The sequence below is a fragment of the Physella acuta genome, unplaced genomic scaffold (assembly GCF_028476545.2).
Source record: "Physella acuta isolate Inbredline_101_S28 unplaced genomic scaffold, ASM2847654v3 ptg000561l, whole genome shotgun sequence".
Taxonomy (NCBI): Eukaryota; Metazoa; Mollusca; class Gastropoda; family Physidae; genus Physella; species Physella acuta.
This window is the reverse complement of record NW_026732080.1, coordinates 575,001-594,696: the sequence shown is the minus strand read 5'-3', so window position 1 is coordinate 594,696 and position 19,696 is coordinate 575,001. Positions and strand designations below refer to the sequence as shown.

At 36.7% G+C, this 19,696-nt stretch overlaps 2 protein-coding genes across 5 annotated transcripts in view; one reads left to right on the top strand and one right to left on the bottom strand.

Moving 5' to 3' along the window:
* Window positions 1–451: 451 nt before the first annotated feature.
* Window positions 452–5,676, bottom strand: LOC131946450 (ecdysteroid-phosphate phosphatase). Of its 3 annotated transcripts, none has more exons than XM_059307223.1 (8): window positions 5,604–5,647; window positions 4,791–4,923; window positions 4,412–4,610; window positions 4,049–4,168; window positions 3,563–3,655; window positions 3,221–3,356; window positions 2,757–2,863; window positions 452–2,143 (listed from the first exon to the last, which is right to left on the bottom strand). In XM_059307223.1, exons 3-8 carry the CDS (start codon window positions 4,578–4,580, stop codon window positions 1,920–1,922), a joined length of 849 nt encoding a protein of 282 aa, XP_059163206.1. In that variant the 5' UTR covers window positions 4,581–4,610; window positions 4,791–4,923; window positions 5,604–5,647; the 3' UTR covers window positions 452–1,919. The 3 variants fall into 3 exon arrangements, with proteins under 3 accessions (XP_059163206.1, XP_059163203.1, XP_059163205.1); XM_059307220.1 differs by having other exon boundaries at window positions 4,801–4,923; XM_059307222.1 differs by lacking the exon at window positions 4,791–4,923 and having other exon boundaries at window positions 5,604–5,676.
* A 6,052-nt stretch (window positions 5,677–11,728) lies between these two features.
* LOC131946443 (ecdysteroid-phosphate phosphatase) overlaps window positions 11,729–19,696 on the top strand; it is a 10,257-nt gene continuing 2,289 nt past the window's right edge. The window contains exons 1-11 of one of the 2 annotated variants that reach the window (XM_059307212.1): window positions 11,729–12,066; window positions 12,667–12,720; window positions 13,060–13,246; window positions 13,616–13,817; window positions 13,987–14,156; window positions 14,713–14,921; window positions 15,561–15,841; window positions 16,053–16,172; window positions 16,428–16,520; window positions 16,986–17,228; window positions 17,455–19,696. The exon at window positions 17,455–19,696 is cut by the window's right edge and continues 2,288 nt beyond it. In XM_059307212.1, the coding sequence (XP_059163195.1) occupies window positions 11,954–12,066; window positions 12,667–12,720; window positions 13,060–13,246; window positions 13,616–13,817; window positions 13,987–14,156; window positions 14,713–14,921; window positions 15,561–15,841; window positions 16,053–16,172; window positions 16,428–16,520; window positions 16,986–17,228; window positions 17,455–17,699 (1,917 nt within the window). In that variant the 5' untranslated portion in view covers window positions 11,729–11,953 and the 3' untranslated portion in view covers window positions 17,700–19,696. Of the gene's footprint in view, window positions 12,067–12,109; window positions 12,141–12,666; window positions 12,721–13,059; window positions 13,247–13,615; window positions 13,818–13,986; window positions 14,157–14,712; window positions 14,922–15,560; window positions 15,842–16,052; window positions 16,173–16,427; window positions 16,521–16,985; window positions 17,229–17,454 lie in introns of those variants that run through there. The other variant, XM_059307213.1, reaches the window with a different exon arrangement.

Here is a 19,696-nt window from a genome sequence, read left to right as displayed (position 1 = left end):
GACATGAACTGGCTACATTCACTCAACATTTTGCTAAACACTTGTTACATCTCAAAAGTAATAAACAAAAGAAGAAAAATGTGATGTTGTATATTTAATAGGAACAGATGCATAGTAATTCTCCACATTATTTTTTAAAATGCAAATAATGGGCAAGTTGGTACACACTCTGGCAATAATTTAGATGTAAAATGTATTAAGATGTTTTATTTTATCACCAGTTCATTTTAATAAGTAAGGAACATAAAATAGTTCAAGTTTTACAAGAAAATCCCCTCAGTACTTGCAAATATATTTCTAGCACTGTTCTGATAATTTCTTTATCCAAACATGATGGTATCAAGTAGTTGGTCAGTTTCACAAACAACAACCAAGAATTTCATCTATAAAATGTAGTACCTTGAACCAAACTTACAGAAATGTGTGGTATTTATCATTTATTTACATCTAATACAACTAAGTTGAATTCAAGTAAATAAGTAATAAAACTTTCAAGTCATTAAACCTTAATTTAGAAGTAGAAGTTTACTTTCAAGTTGATGTTTTTATTTCCCACCTATATTTTACACAATCATTTATGAATGTATCATAGAAATTTCAGATGCAAAGGATCTGCTACATCTAAAGCTAATATTGCTGAAGTGTCAAATTAATCTACCAATTAAATAAATGTAATATATTCCCTTGACACCAAAATAAAATAAATTATCCATCTGTTACTAGAGAACTAACAAGCATTTTTAATACATTCATTTAATGCATATAACAAGTTTACTTGAACAAAGCAAAGAAAAATATATATGTATGCTTTGGATCAAGATGGCATAGAGAATGACTTCTAAACTTAAAAATTATTAACGAAGAGCAAATTCCCCCAAATTGTAAAGTACTTTGACAAATATAAAATATATCACAGTGGTCTACAAAGTGTTACAAATATGTCACTTTAAAATCATTTCACAGAGGAAAAAGATGTTTAACATACCCAGGTTTTCTAACCAAAATATACTGGGTAATACTTTGTGGATGTTTATTATTGATAAAAAAGTTTCATCTTTAAAATCATTGATGATTTAGTAAACTAAGGCACACCCTACAAATTGTTCACCAGCCTAAATCTAAATAATCCTACAGTGGTGAGGGGTACCCCATGCCATATTTTTTAAAATAATTTGAAGGAAGGTTGCAATATCAAGGGTCTGACCCCCATCAAAAAAACAGTAAAGATGAAGAATTTGCTTCAGATGCAGTGCTGAGCTTGTAATTTAAAATTTTCAACAGAATAAGATCACAGAGAAGCATATAAAAGTAGGTGAGTAAAACTTTGGAATGTATAGAGTAGATATCACAGCTGCTCAAAGAGATAAATGCTCTCAACAAGCCCTGTAAACAATTGGTGAGCTCACACAACAGCGTGGGATCACGTCCGCATGGTATAAAATCATTGCAGTGGTATTACTTTTTAAATGGGTTATCTAGTTTTTATTTTAAATTAGGTGGAATTAAAGTTTTTTAATACAAAAAAATAAATTAGTTGGCTTGTTACCAATTTTAAATGTTACACGTTTTAGATAAAACAGATAATTAACAAAAAGCAGCATTTCAATTATGATTTTACTTGATCACTTATCTCTTTTCATATAAGGTAAAAACTTAATATATGCCTGATTTTTTTAATACATTTTTAAAACAAAAAAAATCTAAAAAAATGTTGTTTGGTTTTTTTACAGCTTCATTTAAAAAACACAGAATATTTGAAGATGGTATTCATATGCCAAACATTAATTAAGTACTTTGCCAATCTTAAACATTTTGTATAGGCGTTTTTAAATTCCATAATGTTTTAATTTTAAATAACATTATTTAATCTTACTACAATTTGTGGCATAATAATGTGGTTTAATCTAACACATCAAGTATCATAACAAAACCTTCCAATCAAACTCTTGTAGAGTCGGGATGGGTGGGTTGGTTAAAAGCCATTTGCCAGGTTTTGTATAGTAGGCCAGGCAGCAGAGGCAGCAGTAGGTGAAGTTACACAGTATCTGGTGCATCTCCTGTGACGTTCTGATCTTCTTACCACACAGTTGACGGGTGAACGTATCCAGGCTCCCAGCGTGGGCCACGATCAAGATGTCACCACCTAGTCAACAAATTATTTTCAATGTCACCACCTAGTCAACAAATCATTTTCAATGTCACCACCTAGTCAACAAATCATTTTCAATGTCACCACCTAGTCAACAAATTATTTTCAATGTCACCACTTAGTCACAAATCATTTTCAATGTCACCACCTAGTCAACAAATCATTTTCAATGTCACCACCTAGTCAACAAATTATTTTCAATGTCACCACCTAGTCAACAAATTATTTTCAATATCATCACCTAGTCAACAAATTATTTTCAATGTCACCACCTAGTCAACAAATCATTTTCAATGTCACCACCTAGTCAACAAATTATTTTCAATGTCACCACTTAGTCACAAATCATTTTCAATGTCTAAATTGTCTAATCTTTTGAATTAAAACAAGTTTTTAAAATTAGGATTCGTTAGCATATAATGTCAGAACTATGTACATGTCAGATAACAAAAAAACAACTAATATATACTATAGAACCTACAATAGCAATCACTAGCGGCAAATGTTTAACATTTTTAATGGCAGACTTTTATGTAGCTTGTGTTTGAAAAATAGAAAGTAAAACAGCTTTCAGTTTAATTCTTATTTTTCGGCAAAAAAAGCTTACCATCTTCCTCATGCAGCTTGAGAATGTGTTGCACAAGCTTATGGCATCTGTCATAATATTCAGGCACAGTTTCATCATGCTTCAAGTCTTTGGCTTCCATTAATGGCCTGAGTAAAAATGTATTTGTTAACCTTTTTAAATCTTATCTAACTAAGTCCTAAAGAACATTTACAGTGGAATATGTCAAATCAATATATATGGGAGAGCATGAGATTGCTAATTCCAAAAGTTCCAAGTTCTGACCACATTGTTCTTGGCTGGACAAAAACAATGGATGCAGATCCAGAAAGAAAAACAGGCTGAAACCAAGAGCTCACATATAGCATATAATATACTGACTCATAATACTTAATTATGCTGGATGAAATCCTTTCAATATTACAATTCAGTACAAAGGAGAAGATAAAAAGTACAATGAGAGTAAAATTATTGAGATCACACTAAAGTACAGGTTCAAAACTTACTTGTGTTCAGCATTAACTCTGTACCCATGGCTGGACAAATATGCAGGAGAAAGCCAACTTGGCATGCCATTCTTGTACCAGCCACACCATTCAAATGCAGATGGCTCGATACAAATTTTGGCATTGCTTTGCATACCTGCACAAGGAGGGAACATGTGATTGTGTTATTTAAACTCTATTTTAAAAAAACTGACGTGAAAATGTTAAAAAGGCAACTTGTGTATGATATTCTTTCTATTTTCATGTGGCAAATATGAAAAACATTTTCATAATATAACTAGAATTTGACTGTACAGAACAATAAAAATCAAATAATCAAATGTTTTCAAAATTGTACATTACCATCTATGACATTTTGGGCAGTTTGAACACACCGAAAAGAAGGTGATGAATAAACATGCTTGATATCAACATCTGCCCGCCTCAAAGCTTGCCCTGAAAATAAATTTAACAAATACTAACTAGCTTTAAAAACACATTAAAAAGTTAAGTTGCCCATTGGCCTATAAAACTTATCAAGTTCTTTGTAACTGTTGCAACTGTGTCTATAGATCAACCGTCCAGCAGCCTTTCACTCCTGACTGACCTCAAGTGCCCCTCAGGGTTGGATGAATTTATGACATTGATCACACCTTAATCAGCTTTAACCTTTGGGTTTATAGTCTAAGATCTACCACAACTTCACACAGTGAATTAAACATAATTTGATATTAATTTTAAATGATTTCAACATCGTTTAAGCAGTGCCTATTAATACTTGCATTAATTTTGTATCATATAAATATAATACTTCTACCAATATGAGAATTTATGAATTTGATAACGTACCTGTAGATCGAGCTTGAAACATTCCCAATTCTGTAAGTGGGCTGTCTTTAAGAAAGTCATTCTGTGAATCTCGTGGAATCAATGAAACTGGTAGATTCAAATCAGCTTGGGTGTAGTTACCTGATTGAAATTTATCAGTTAATCTGTTTGCATGTATCAATTAAAGTGCAACCTATAGTGTAACTAAATGGTTTCAAAATACAGTGTGGAACACAGAAGTTAAAACTTGGAAAAAAATGTTTAATAATTGAGAGTAAAATCAGTGGTAAAATTTTAAATAAAAGACAAATATCTAGGGTAAGGTTACCCACCCTTTTTCATCAAAGCTCCTAGCTACCCAGTTTCCCAAATGAGGTTACCCACCTTTTTCATCAAAGCTCCTTGCTACCCACTGTTTCCCAAAAGCAAAATCACAGCGTTCCCCATGACGCATTACAAAAAGTCTGCGAGTGAACTGTAATCCATTTTCTTCCTTTATTGATGATGTTTTAAAATATCTTGCTGAAGATGGGTTTCTTTTTTTTGTGGCCATAATAAAATGTGAAGCTCTGTTTACTGAATGCTGGAAGTACAGAATGTAATATGCTACTTTTCTTTAGACCGTGAACCAGTTTATATTTCTAAACAAAGGATATTGTTGGTAGAAGGTAATTCTAGATGAATATATAAGAAAAAAGACTTGTAAATAATTTTTTTCTTTGGGATTTTCCTTATCTGCATTTTTAAATCCTAATACACTCACAAATGGGTACCTTTCCTGTATTCATAGACAATTATCTTCTACCATCAATAGAACTTGAATGTATTGTGTAGGCCAACTGACATAGGCCTATACTTGCAACAGAGCAAGCAGCTTGTTCCTAAAATAAATATTACTGGAAAAAAAAGTTTCAAACACATTTGATGTAGGCCCAACAAAGAATGTTCAATAAAGTTAAGGTAAAAATATTGGATTTTTACTAAGACAAGACTCTCCTACTAACCACCCAACTCTGATGGGTACTTAACTCATATTAGGGAAACTAAAGGCTGCTGGGCATTGTGCTGACCCACACTATCTCTTCATATGCCGAGGTCACAGAAACAAGAGAACTCTACTTCACTTGCCCTATAGACCGTCAGGTTTGAAAAGGGAACTTTTTTTACTCGTACTAACCCCACTCAGCACATATGGGTATCTAGTTTAAGCTAGGGGCAAGAGGACATTAAAGCTTAGGGGGCGCCAAAATGGGTTGGAAAAAGTAATTGAAAGTTTGAGGGGGTGTGCAAATCGAAAGTTTGAGGGGGGTGCACATCGAAATCTTAGTAATCTTAGTTCTTAGAATCTTAGTTCTTTCTTTCTTAGACCTACTAGTGTTACTGTTAGCCAGTGCTGCTAGCTGTGTGTTAGACTTAGGGCCTAAATTATTAGAATTAATGTCATTAATGAATTCGGTAAGACATTTGAATGTAATGATGCTTAAATATTAAATATAGATCTAGTCAATTTGTCTGCAGTCAACAACTAACTGATCTAGACTAGTCTAGATCTAGACTTCTAGAATCGTAGGCCTACCTGACTGAAGAAAAATGAAACTGAAATGAAAACATAAAGACCCGTAGAATATTGCAGCCTATCCTAATTTTTAGAAAACTTCGGTTGAGTTATCTTTACTTTGTACTCACAACAAGCGTCAAAATGTAGCTACATAATGTCAATAATGAGATGATAATATTGATAATGTTGTCTTAATATGTAGGCTACATAATATGTAGTTGTCAAGCAGTAGCGTAGCGAGAGGGGGGGGGGCGGGGAGGACATGTGTCCCCGGGCGCCGACCTTGAGGGGGGTGCAAATCGAAAGTATGAGGGGGGTGCACATCGAAATCTTGAGGGGGGTGTAAATCGAAAGTTTGAGGGGGGTGCAAATCGAAATCTTGAGGGGGTGCAAATCGAAAAGTTTGTCCCTGGGGCCGGGCTACGTCTATGCTGTCAAGTGTCATGGGGGATTGTGAAATTTAAAACACCAAAGTATGACATTAAGTTTCTTTCACACATCTCTACGGGGGAGGGGGCAAGCAGGGTCTTAGGGCTATATGTGAGGGACTGTTTCAAGAAGCAGAATCCCCAACTACAGATTGATTTTGATGGAGGAGATAAAAATTGAAAATGGGGGAGGGGTGGGGGGAGTAGATAAATAATATGAAAGTTAACGTTGCTATCAACATGCACTGGGGAACTTCCAAAATCCTTAGGTATGCGCCATAAGATACGCATGTGTTGGGTGTTAAAACGTTTGTTATTAATATAAGTAGGCCAGAGTAGTTAGAGTTTTAAGTTTGTATTTTCTGAAAGGTGGGTAGTATTTTTTGGGCGCCACTCATCCGAAAATATGTGTTTCTTCCAGCTGTCTATATTTTCCGGGAGGGGGGGGGGCGGACACTAGTAAAAGTATATGCTTACTATATGAATTCCAACTCGTTCGGGGAGGGGGGGGGCGGTAGACTTTCTTCAGCCACATAATGACATAACAAGACATATTGGGTATTGTTGCGGCCGGAAATCTTTCAGTAGATGGATGAGACACTGTCAATATTTGCTGCTGTTTAGCGCTAATGCACACAACGATAGCGATTTCCTCAGCAAATAGTAGCACAATAAGAACTTCGTTCTGAAGTTCTTTGTCTGCAGAATGAAAGCTGTAGGCCCTATATTCGAAAATAGAGAAAACAATCTGAAATCGAACGTGATGAATGTTTGTGGTTGTGTATGTTTCTGTCTTGTACACTGAATAACTGGTCAGGGTGTATTAGTTTGGGTAAATATCAGGTGTGGTTTGATCTTGTTTGTCAGGGATTGACCAGTAAGCCTAATCTGTGGCTTACATTTAAGAGGGATATAACCGAGTCTGGCATATTTAAAACGTTTGTGTCTGTGTTGAGTTTTGGGATTGAATTAAGTATGAGAGGATGAAATTTCCGTAGTATTCTTTACTAAGGTAGGCCTACATCCACCCGTTCAAACACTTTCAGTCCAAATAAAATGTATAAATTAGTAGTTCATCTATCTGGTCCGAGTTATTTCCCCTTGTTATTATTTTTTTTCAGTAGCCTGCCTTGACTAACGATGAGTTAGGCTTATGTGTAACCAGTTATAACAAATGTAACCAGTTATAACAAATGATACTTTGTTTACTTGTCAGCTTCCTGTGTTTACTGCAGATACACACGAAAAAAAATAATCGCGGGTCTAATACAGCTAAACGCGACACGAGGTTTTTGTGAAATAAATTGTGTGCAGAGAATCTCCTGCTCGTGGGGAAAATCTAATATATATAATATATATAATATATATAATATATATATATATATATATATATATATATATATATATATATATATATATATATATATATATATATATATATATATATATATATATATATATATATGTTACGGTCAAAGCCCGAAGTGCGGCCAAACCCCGGATTGGCCGGCCAATGCGCGGATTGGCCGGCTCTCTTGGCCAAAGCCCGAAGAACTTACAACTAAGATCGTATTTCGTACATTGGCCGGCCAATGCGCGCACTGGCCGGGACGTACTGGCCAAAGTCCGAAGTACTTAAACTTGACACCGTATTTTGTACATTGGCCGGCCAATGCGCGCATTGGCCGGGATGTCCTGGCCAATGTTGTATCTAGACTAAGTTGTGATCGCGTTTTAATTATTCTGGGTGCGGTTTCATTGTGAGTAACGTATTGTTTAGCTCTTGTTTGTATAGCATTCTATATGCAAGGTGACATGGATCAAAAAGGCCGTCAGACCATGAGACAGACATAGCAAATGGCTGTCAAAAGAAAAAAATGTAAATTCATGTTAGTTTCCATATATGGGCTACAGCTGTATGTGACAGCCTCCTCCATGATGACGAGGTGAGACAATCATCAAAGAACAAAATCAAAGACAGTCGGCGTCCCCGACCACGTGCAACAAGACGGAACATTCAAAAGACTTTTCCGCGTTCCTAGAAGTTTAAAACATGATGATGACATGGATGCAAACAAATGAATCAGCTCATTGGGCTGAGAGTCTCAAATTCATTTAATTTATGAAAAATCGTTCTTTTCATCAATGAATCCAACAATCACCATACGAAGCCTTGTTTGGATGCAAAGCAAAAGTGGGACTTAGCACTTCAAATCTACCAAGAGAGGCTCTCAATAAAATAGTTACTGAGGAAGATCTTGAGAACATTGAACAAGAAATGGAGGTTGCCATAAATGCAACGACGTCCTCAGCTAACACATCTGCTGCCGTGGCGGAACGTCCAGACCAGTTGCGTGACAATAATGTGGCCAATAGATTCTGTATAGTATAGTTTGTGAAAAACATTGTAGTGCAGCTCATTCTTTTGGATCCTATGGCAACGATGTGCATGCTATTTGTGGAATACCCAATGAAGCAGACGAAGGGTACGGAGGGAACATTACCTGCAGATTGTGTCACAACAAACAAGACATCATGGAACACAAGTCAGCAGCTCATACTGGCTTGCAAAATCAAGGTGCTAAGATGCTTAAAACATCAAATACAAAATTTAAAGATGGTGAAGTAGGTGACAATGTACGCATCCGTGTTCCAGATGTTGACAGAGGTCGCGGTGATCCCCGAAGCGTGATTGCAGTTGTCATGAGCGTCGAGGGCGGTTTCTACAAATTAGGAACGGAACATGGTGTTCTAAAACAACTGTATGCTAGAAGTGAGTTTTCAATTCTTCACGAAAAACTGCTCTTATTGTCGTCAGTTGGCACTGAGGAAAAATCACTACGAACCATCGCATCTTCATCGCATCTTCACAATCATTGACTGGGGGCCAAGGCTACACTCGCTGCAATTGCACAACCAAGTGTACAACAAATCGCTGCAAGTGTAAAAATAACAAGCTGCTATGTAATTCTAAATGCCATAAAAGTTCAACTTGTTGTAACAAATGATAATATTGATTGATTGAGACTATAGTACAATAAAAAATTTGAATGTTTCTGTCTTTTACTTTAATTAATAATCAATAAAGACTTAATTTCATGATCCTACCGGCATAAAAAAAAACAAAATCTGCTCATGATCTTCTAATTAAGACTTTGGCCGGTCCACCATGGCCAGTCCGCGGATTGGCCGGCCAAAGGCCGAAATGAAGCAAAGTTTCGGACTTTGACCGACCTATGGGAGGCGATATTGGCCAATGCGCGGATTGGCCGGCCAATCCTAGCATTGGCCGACTTCGGGCTTTGACCGTAACATATATATATATATATATATATATATATATATATATATATATATATATATATATATATATATATATATATATATATATAATATATTTATTTATTTATTTATTTATTTATAAGTATATATGTCTATTGAGTTTTTTCTTTTATATAGTACCACACCGTTCATTCGATCGCAGTGTAACTTTGGGAAGTTGTTGAGAATACTCCTAGATAGGTTTCTGCTATTAAAAAAAAAAGTGGCTATTGGAGTGGCGCCCAGAGTTCCCCATCGGCTATTTTAGCTCTTGAAATCCATTGATAGGGCGTCCTGAACAAGTTATTAGGGGTTCGACTTGATTCAACGGTCAAACTTCACCAGGTGCATCAGCCCGGGCTCGAGCAATCAGAGGCGTAGCGAGGGGGGGGCGGGGGGGGACATATGTCCCCGGGCGCCGACCTTAGGGGGGGGGCGCCAAATTGAAAGTTTGAGGGTGGGTGCAAATGAAAAGTTCGAGGGGGGGGGGGTGCAAATCGAAAGTTTGAGGGGGAGGTGCAAATGAAAAGTTCGAGGGGGGGTGCAAATCGAAAGTTTGAGGGGGGGGGGGGGTGCAAATCGAAAATTTGCTCCCGAGGGGGCGCCAAATTGAAAGTATGTCCCCGGGCGCCGGGAAGGGTCGCTACGCCTCTGCGAGCAATGTCTCCCTACGTTCATTTTAAAAATAACCATACACTATGAATACGGTGGGCCACTGTAGTCGTAGACTAAATCATACTAGCGCCCCGAGTTTACCAGCGGCTACCTGAACACATGGAGTCCGTTGATTTGGCGTCCTGCGCAAGGGGTCAAGGGTACTATTTGATTCAAGTGAAAAACTATAAGGGGCGGTCTCGGACACCCGACGGTCGTGTGACCCGAAGCACCCCTGGGTCACATATGAGCAGTATGGCACCTATATTCATTTTAAAGAGCAATCTTTACAAGGGACACGTTTGGCGATTACATGACTAAACCGAACCAGAGGTCCCATGTGGCGCCCCTGCAATAGTGTACCCAGTGTGCCCCGAGAGCGCCCCACAACGCCCCTGATACCCGAGCTTTCACTGATGATTGTTTTATCTCACGTCACGGATTGTGATTAACGTACTCTTAGGACTTTCATTCAGCTCGCTGAGCGGTAGTGTGGACAAACCCGCGTCCCAAAAACTAAAGATCCAAGAAAAATAACACCGGCTTTGTTCGCGTCTAAAAAAATACACGATTGATGAAATCATTTAAAATGGCGTATACGACTAGATCGCATCAAGGCGCGACGGGTACGCTAGTTTTACATTAAGTGTTATTTCAATGCCTGGCTTAAACTATTATAAGGGCTATATTCTAAATTATGTAACTGTGTCTACCTTTGGCGTTGTATGAAAACTCTATATTGTCTATATCCATTATTTCAGTAACAATTCCTGCTTCCAGTCACAGGATGTCTGGTTTTCGTGATAGAGTGGACATCTTGGCCACTCAGGCAGAGAAAACCTTGTCTGTCAGACTCACGAACTTTGATTCTGGGCCCCATCAATAGAAAACATGGGGAGCCAGCGGCAGTTTTTGGAAATTGTAACACTGATTACATTGTTTTGTGTGTGTGTGTGTGGTAGGCTTACTATTAGCAATGTTTTAATTTTTGCTTGGATTGTGTGTGTGTGTGTTTATATGTGTGTGTTTGTTTGTATGTGTGTATGTGTGTGTGTTTGTTTGGAGAGGTGGGTGGTCTTGATTGTTCCTATATTGTAGCCTATTAAGTGTGGTGATCTATGGTGATATGTTACGTAACCTGATAACTTAAATTGTGATGTTTGTATAATCTTCGTAACTTCTATGTAACACATCCTATATGTCTCTACACTAACCAACTTATTCTCTGAACTTTGACCTTTCGCTCTTGGCAATAAATAGCGGGTCTAAAATAAGTTAGTTAACTATGTGGATTTTTATTGTAGGCTTAAATTGTTGTTAAATGTTAAAGTTCATTGTTGAAAGGTGAACGGAATATCCAGTTGCCTTTTTTTTTGTCAAGACATATAAGCCTAAACGTATGTGACAATGCTTTAAAATATTAGCAAATTAGTTGTATTTATATTACGTTATTTGCTTTAACTTTATTTACATGAAATTATAAAGATTAGGCCTTATAGGCCTAATTCTTTTAAAAAAAAGCTACCACACTTTTGAGAGGGATTTAGGCTAGGTAACTTCAGTGAGTATTTATTTTCTTTTATTATTATTTTATTTATTAGTAGTCTTTACATGAAATATTTCCTAATATAGATCTTCTTTGAATAATTAAAAAAAATAATTTATCATCTCGAAAGAAAGAAAATCAACGAACAAAAAAGAAAAAGACGAAAAAAGAAAAGAAAAAAAAAAAAAACCAAGCCGCTAAATTTAATCCGGAAGTAAACAAACGTTCACTTTCCATCCTAACGATGGATTAATCTTACTTCCGCATCAAAACTTTGATTCTCTGTGGCTGTGTAGTTTTATGTTATGTCTGTTACTTTGTGTTATTATACAACCTATTTTAGTATCCATGATTATTTTAACTATTTATTCCAAATTTACGTTGAATATTAGATACACAATCTAGTATTATTCAAGATCATGGCTGGAAATGCAATTCCTCCTCGCACCAGATCGCGGACGTCCAGTTCGTCGTTTAAAGAAAGATCGCCGTTGGAAACACTGCAACACATGGGCTTTCCACGAAACAGGGCGTATGTAACTGTGTTTTATATGTTTTACTATTGGGGGAAACACTGCAACACATGGGCTTTCCACGAAACAGGGCATATGTAACTAGACCTATGTTTTATATGTTTTACTATTGGGTCGTCCATAAATGCCATTAAATGGCTTTACACAACTGATGGTGGGGTGAGTGGGTTGGGGTTCAGACTTTTTGTTATGGATCATTGTCATGATTTGTGGGTCAAAACAGGCTGACAAATCGTCAAATCAATCCCGACAATAACAAAAAATGAAAAATCAATCAGCAACAAAAGTAAATTTAAAAGGATCCCATCAGTTCAGCTTACAACAAACACAATTTTTGACCAAATAGCCCCAGCTAATACCTATGCAATAGGGAATCTCGTAAACTGGCAACTACATCTACACTAAAGTAAAACACTTAACAAAAGTCAGAGGTCTTGTGAAACATCAATGTTGTGAGAGATTAACACTGTTGCACAACTTGCATTTTATACTGCATTGTTATTGTGTAATTTTTCTTAATATTTTTAATAGGCTTACATAAAACACCCAAAACATAACATATAGGCCTACATTTATCTATTCTGTCTTTTGTTTCCCAGGGAAAAGGCTGTTGCTGTCACTGGTAACAGAGGGGTTCAGATAGCTTCTGATTGGTAAGAAAACAGACAGAGCTTTATAATCAGTTCTCTGCCTTAACACCAATTTTATGTGACGCTGCTGCTTATGGTTGTTTGATATGAATTTAGCCTGGGTACTGCCAAACTTCACATTATGATGTGCAGGTTTATTTCTTTAGATGTTTAAACTAAATGTCTCTGTGCTTTAAAATTAAAAACCTAGTGACTCTCTTACCTGATATATTTTAAAAATGATTGTTGAATGACTTTGTTTCTTCTGGTAAATTTCAAAAGGTATTGTTGATTCTCATTCAGGCTTCTATCCCATGTGAATGACCCTAAAAATTTCAAAAGGTATTGTTGATTCCCATTCAGGCTTCTATCCCATGTGAATGACCCTAAACTGGATGACCCTGAGCCACAGGAATTCATCATTTACCTTTGTCCAGTTGGCGAGTTCCTGGTCAACTTACTGGAATACTGGGATCACACACTGCAGCTATGTGGCTGGAATTCAGCACACATATATCAACCACATATAACACTGTGCTCATTTTTCAAGGTAATTTAGGCTTAAGGGAAGCTACTCATATCCCCTAACTTACATCCTTAGGAACTCAGCACAAAAAAAAAAACTTTTTTTCATAGATTTGCTCTTAATTCTGATTGAAATAAATGAGAAAAACTTCTACTCTGTCTTTTTAAACTTATTCTGTTATTTAGATTATTCTGTGCACAATTTAAAATTTTTAACATTATCACACTTTTTGTTTTGAAAGAAACATTTTTTTGTGAGATACAACCCACATCTTGAATTAGGATCTCAGTTCAGGAGATGCATTGTGTCTTTCACACCTAGAGCACTTGAAAAGGAAAACTCTTGAAACAACTGCTTCTAACCCTAACAACTTTGAACACTTTTGTCTTTTAGATTCCACACAGCCGAGTGAGTGTCATTGATCAAGTTGTTGCCAGAATAGCCCTTGAGCTCAAGGAATGGCCAGCTTTAGGCTCTCTTGGTCTACATTTGTTTACTCAAAGCCAGAATTTTATCGGCTACTTTGTCAAGAGCCCTTACCACGAGTTTATTGAAAAACTTATGATCACAGTCCAGCAAGAATTTTTAAAAGCAGGTAAAAAAAAAAATTAGTTATAAATTTATATGCAAACTGTGAATCTATATGTCCTAGCATTGTAAAAATTTGATGGATATTTTGGTGGAACACAATGTTTTTAAAAATATCTCAGTATTTGTATTGTAAATGTAACCATATCAACTTTAAACAATGTAACTACATGCAGGTATTGAGATGAAGCCCCAGATGAAACAACTTCACATGACCCTCGCCTTCCAGTACGAAGCTTCCAGCCATGATCTTTTGATGAAACTAGCTGAAGAAATCAAAATCCCCAGCCTGACTCACTGGCAGATCAAAGTATTCTCACGAAACTCAGAACTTAAATTAGCTGAAGTAAGTTTTTTTTTTAAATTGAGACCAAGGCTATTGTTATTCTGGACAAAATTTGATCTTAGTATCTTCTTCTTCTTTGTTCTTAATTATTAGTGTTGAAGGGGATCGAGATTTATCTGCCAGTGGGTTTGATCTCGAGACTTTGTTCGAATTTATCAAACATGAGCTGTTTACCGACTCGACCACGCCTCCAACACAATTAAGCGTTACGTGTCAACTGGTTATGCGCCATTGAGGCCATTGACTCCGATTTCAGCCTGCTTTTCTTTTTGGATTTGCTTCCATAGCCTTTGTCCAACCAAGAACAAACTACAAGGCAGCAGTTGTTTAATTTTGGAGTTGTTTCTCCTAGAAGAGTGGCTGTCCCCAGCTAACAAGCCTCATCTGCCCGATGGTTCGAACTCGCGACTTTTCGGTTTAGCAGCCATGAGCTTTACCGACTCGACCACGCCGACCCCCGATCTTAGTATAATTTATAAGGATAAATATTTAGAATCTAGTGTGTGTCCAATCCATATGTACAGGTGTAAAAATGTCCGTGCTATGTCCCACAAAGGTCAGGAGGGTCATCAAGATGTACAAGCCACAGCAGGAAGACGAGCTGGAGCTAGTGGACGAGGACTGCGTGTACATGGAGCCTGAGGAGCACGAGCGCAGCCCTGACGGATGGTTCAAGGGGACCAGCTGGAGGACAGGGGTCTCAGGGTTCTTCCCTGGGAACTTCACCATCAAGTGCTCTCAGATGGACACTTGGGCCCTGCACAGGTAATTACTGGACACCATCAAGTGCTCTCAGATGGACACTTGGGCCCTGCACAGGTAATTACTGGACACTTGGGCCCTGCACAGGTAATTACTGGACACTTGGGCCCTGCACAGGTAATTACTGGACACTTGGGCCCTGCATAGGTAATTACTGGACACTTGGGCCCTGCACAGGTAATTACTGGACACTTGGGCCCTGCATAGGTAATTACTGGACACTTGGGCCCTGCATAGGTAATTACTGGACACTTGGGCCCTGCACAGGTAATTACTGGACACTTGGGCCCTGCACAGGTAATTAGTGGACACTTGGGCCCTGCATAGGTAATTACTGGACACTTGGGCCCTGCACAGGTAATTACTGGACACTTGGGCCCTGCACAGGTAATTAGTGGACACTTGGGCCCTGCACAGGTAATAATTAGTGGACACTTAGGCCTTACACATTGGATAACTGCTGGACACTTGGGTGTTACACAGGTAGTAATTACTGGGCACATGGGCCTTACACATCTAATAATTAGTGGACACTTGAGCTTTACATAGGTAATAATTACTGGAGTTAAGTAATAATACACACAAAAACAATATTTACAGTTATGTGATTTAGTAAAATATGCATCCATTTTAATTTTTCAGGGAAGTCTCATTGCCAAATTTTTCTCCATCCAATGTAAATGTGAACGTGGCGGAGAGAGCCATAGAATCACGGATGCTGATGGATATTGGTGATTACGACAACCTGTGGGCAGCAAGTGTCAACGGGAACACAGCTGATGAGGAACTTTATGCCAAGGTCACGAAGAAACCACAGAAACTCCGACCTGCGGAACCAAGGAAGCTGTTTGTAGTCAGGCATGCTGAGAGATGTGACTTTGCGTTTTCAAAGAGCTGGTTTGAGAAATGTTTTGATGAAACTGGTAGGTCTGACCTGTCTAACCCCAACTCTCACCTATATGTGGTCTAGATCCTTGTGAGGCTGGTATAAGGACGGGTTATCTGTGGGTACTTTATTGTTGTTGTGATATTTGTCATAGTTCAAGTCTTGTTAGCAAACTAAGAGTTGTGATACTTTGTTGTGAGTTCTATTTTCTGTTTAAATGATTTATTTTAAAAATTCTTCATTTACAGGTAAATATTTCAGATTTAATCTGAACTGTCCAAAGACTATGGTACAACGAAACAACTATAAAGATTTCATCAGAGATTGTCCGCTGACAGTAATAGGCAGAGAACAAGCTAAAGTTACAGGTACACAACACTTGAACATTTTCCTAACTTAGGAAACAGAAGAGCTCTGGTAATTTTCACACTTGAACATTTTCCTAACTTAGGAAACAGAAGAGCTCTGGTAATTTTCACACTTGAACATTTTCCTACCTTAGGAAACAGAAGAGCTCTGGTAATTTTCACACTTGAACATGTTCCTAACTTAGGAAACAGAAGAGCTCTGGTAATTTTCAATCTTATCAGTTCTTACAGAGGCACTGAATATCTTCTATTTAGGTGAGGCCTTACGTGAAGCCGGGGAATCTATTTCCTACATTTATTGCTCGCCCTCGCTGAGGTGTGTCGAGACAGCAACTGAGCTCATGTCAGGCAAGTGAAAATGTTGAATACATTCAGACCTATTGATTGGGAGATTTAGCACTACAGACACATGTCTGCCCTGCCCTAGTTTTTGAAACAAGAAAAATTGATCTTATTAATTTTTTAATTTTGGTAATCAAAACAAATTTATCTCTACCATCAATCTTAAAAAAATTAGACTTGCACGTTTATTATCATGGAGCTATGGTCCACTAATTTTAACTTTTTATTTACTCATTTTTTATATTAGTTGACTCAAAAATATTTTGGTATGATTAACTTTAGCATATGTATAACCATACTTGTTTCTAAAATTATTTTCATTATCTTCAGCATATGGTTTACTTTATTTATTTTAAAAATTTCTTTCATTATCTTGAGTGTATGGTTCAATAGACTTTGTTATAAAATAATTTTTTAACTCTAGCTTGTTTTGCATGAGTTGTTTAATAAAATAATTGTCCTAAATGTTAGCGTATGGCTCGCCATTGAAGATGTGCGTAGAGCCGTGCCTGTTTGAGTGGCTGGGCTGGCACAAGCCCCTCCTGCCAACTTTCATGTCCTATGATGAACTGGAGAGGTGTGGCTTCCCTATAGACACATCCTACATTCCGCTCATCTCCTTTGATAGCATTCCCATGTCTGAAAGTGTTGGGGATTATTACAGGCGCTCCTACAACTTTACTCAACATGTGCTAAAGAAACACAAAGCTGGAGGTCAGTTTGCTTTTAAAAGATCTGTTGTTTTTTGTTTTCACTTTTGATGATAAGACATTACTGTGTAATATTTACATTTTGCTTTGTAAGCTTTATGACTTTGATATGTAAGATTTACCTTTACTGTGTAGAATTAGCACATTGCTGTGTAATATTTACATGTTGCTGTGTATACGCTTAATGTCATTGGTATGTAAGATTAAGACATAACTGTGTATTTCTACAGGAGGGAACATACTGATAGTTGCCCACTCTGGTTCATTGGATGCCTGCACAAGGCAGCTACAAGGAAAAGCTGTGCGCAATCCAGAACAGTTCCGCAACATAGTACGAGGGTGCCCGTATTGTTGTGTGTGTATGGCAGTGGAAGATGTTATGAACTGTAGGTGGAATCTGGTGGAGCCGTCTATAGCCCAGTTTAGCCACGGAGCTAACAAAGACTTCAAGTGGGACACACTTTTAACAACATAGATCAAATGGGACAGAATTGTTACAACATAGATCAAATTTGACACAATTGTTACAACATAGACCATGTTTTGTTACCTCTTGTTGCTGTGTCATGAGAACTGTGATGTTGGACAGCATATACCCAGAACAGAGCGTGGAAATTATTTTCAAAATATTTAAAATATGAAACATTAATGTTACTCGACAGCTTTTTGTTGTATTTGCTGCTGCTTCAGTATTACCATTCATTTTACTTGATAGATGTTACCATCTCTAGTTTCTGAATTTACCATCATTGGTTGTAGATGTTACCATCTCTAGTTTCTGAATTTACCATCATTGGTTGTAGATGTTACCATCTCTAGTTTCTGAATTTACCATCATTGGTTGTAGATGTTACCATCTCTAGTTTCTGTTTTAATCATCATTTGTTTCTTGAAATGACAAATCTGTGGGTGTTTACAAACATCAGTTTTTCATACATTTTTTGAAACTGTCAAAACTTCTTTAAAACTAGTTAGTTTAAGTGTAATGTAAAAATTACATGAATATATTTCTCTGACTTTCTTATGTTTTGTAATGAATATATAAAAATCAGATTGTTTCGCTTGCTTTCGTAATTCATATTTTATCTGTTTTGTACAGCAAATTGTTATTGAACTGTTATAATTATATAAACACCAAATTTCTATGACTGTGCTATCCTTAATTTATTAGAGCTTAGTATTTGTTTAGACAGAGCTTAATGAGAAGATGGCTGTACTGTTGGTTGTTTTCCTCAGCTCTGAAGTAATAACCCATAGCTCATCAAATGATATAAAAACATCACTATTTTAAAATGACATCTCTAGTCTTATACATGTGTTAAATATATACCTAGGACTGTCTGTCATTGGTATAACGGTGATATAATTTGACAAATAGCCTAGTTAAATTTTAGTAGTTTCACTAAACATATTTTGTGTGCGGTGTTTTATCCTAACAGTTGTTGTGTTGAATTTTTTAGTAAGTTCTTAACTATAATTGTACCATCTTCTGTTACCTTACAACAAATTTTACCAATGAATTGTAAGTACTTGAAAATTATTAATACCATGAAATTGTAATATTAAAAACAATGTTATTTAAAAAGGAAATTTTTATATTTATTTATTTTTACCATTCAACTAAAAATGTTTTTTATGATTTTAAGTATTGAATTTTTTTTTTTTCAAATGTTAATTTAAAAATTACAAATTTATTTTTTTCCAATACTTTCTGAGATTGATTGTTATGAGACATGTAATTTCAGGCTAGAACTTGTTTGTTACTGATAGAATCTAGATCTTTCAGTGATGTTGAGGCTGGCTATTCATAATAGGACAGTTTTGTTGACAGTACTGTAAAACTGTGATTTTGTTGCTTTCACCAATTACTGTTTATTTTATTGCCATGTTTTAATGCTGGCTAGATCTGCCTTACTGTTGAGATTATTACTGTCTGCACAGGTGATCTTGTTTCCATGGAGACTATATTTTAACTCCGTTAATTCAGGTCATGTGCTTTTAATTAGATTTTCTTTTCATTTAAGAAATTGTCTTTTAATGTTTGATTCACATTTATTGTGTCAGTAGTTTATTAAAGTAAAATTATTTATACAGTCAAGTATAAAAACTTTTCTTTAAAGTAATCGGTCTCTTATGCTAAATCCCAATGATCAAAAAAAAAACATTGGTCAGCCCCCACATCCCCTCCCCTCCCATGTCAAACCCCTGGATCCCACTCTCTGTACCCTTGAGGTTTAGTCTCTCAACTTTTGTATCGTTGAACACATTTTTTTATCTAGCCATTTCTACCTTCCCAGCCTCCTCCACATTAGGATGTCTTAAATCTCAGGTGCTGTCTTTGTTTGCTCTTTGATGTGTTGCTGTGTTGATGTGTTGCTGTGTTGATGTGTTGCTGTGTTGGGCTAATCCAACACTTGTGATTCCTCAACTGTGTGGTGGCTTTCTTTTAGGTGGTAGTTTTGTTGGTAGTTT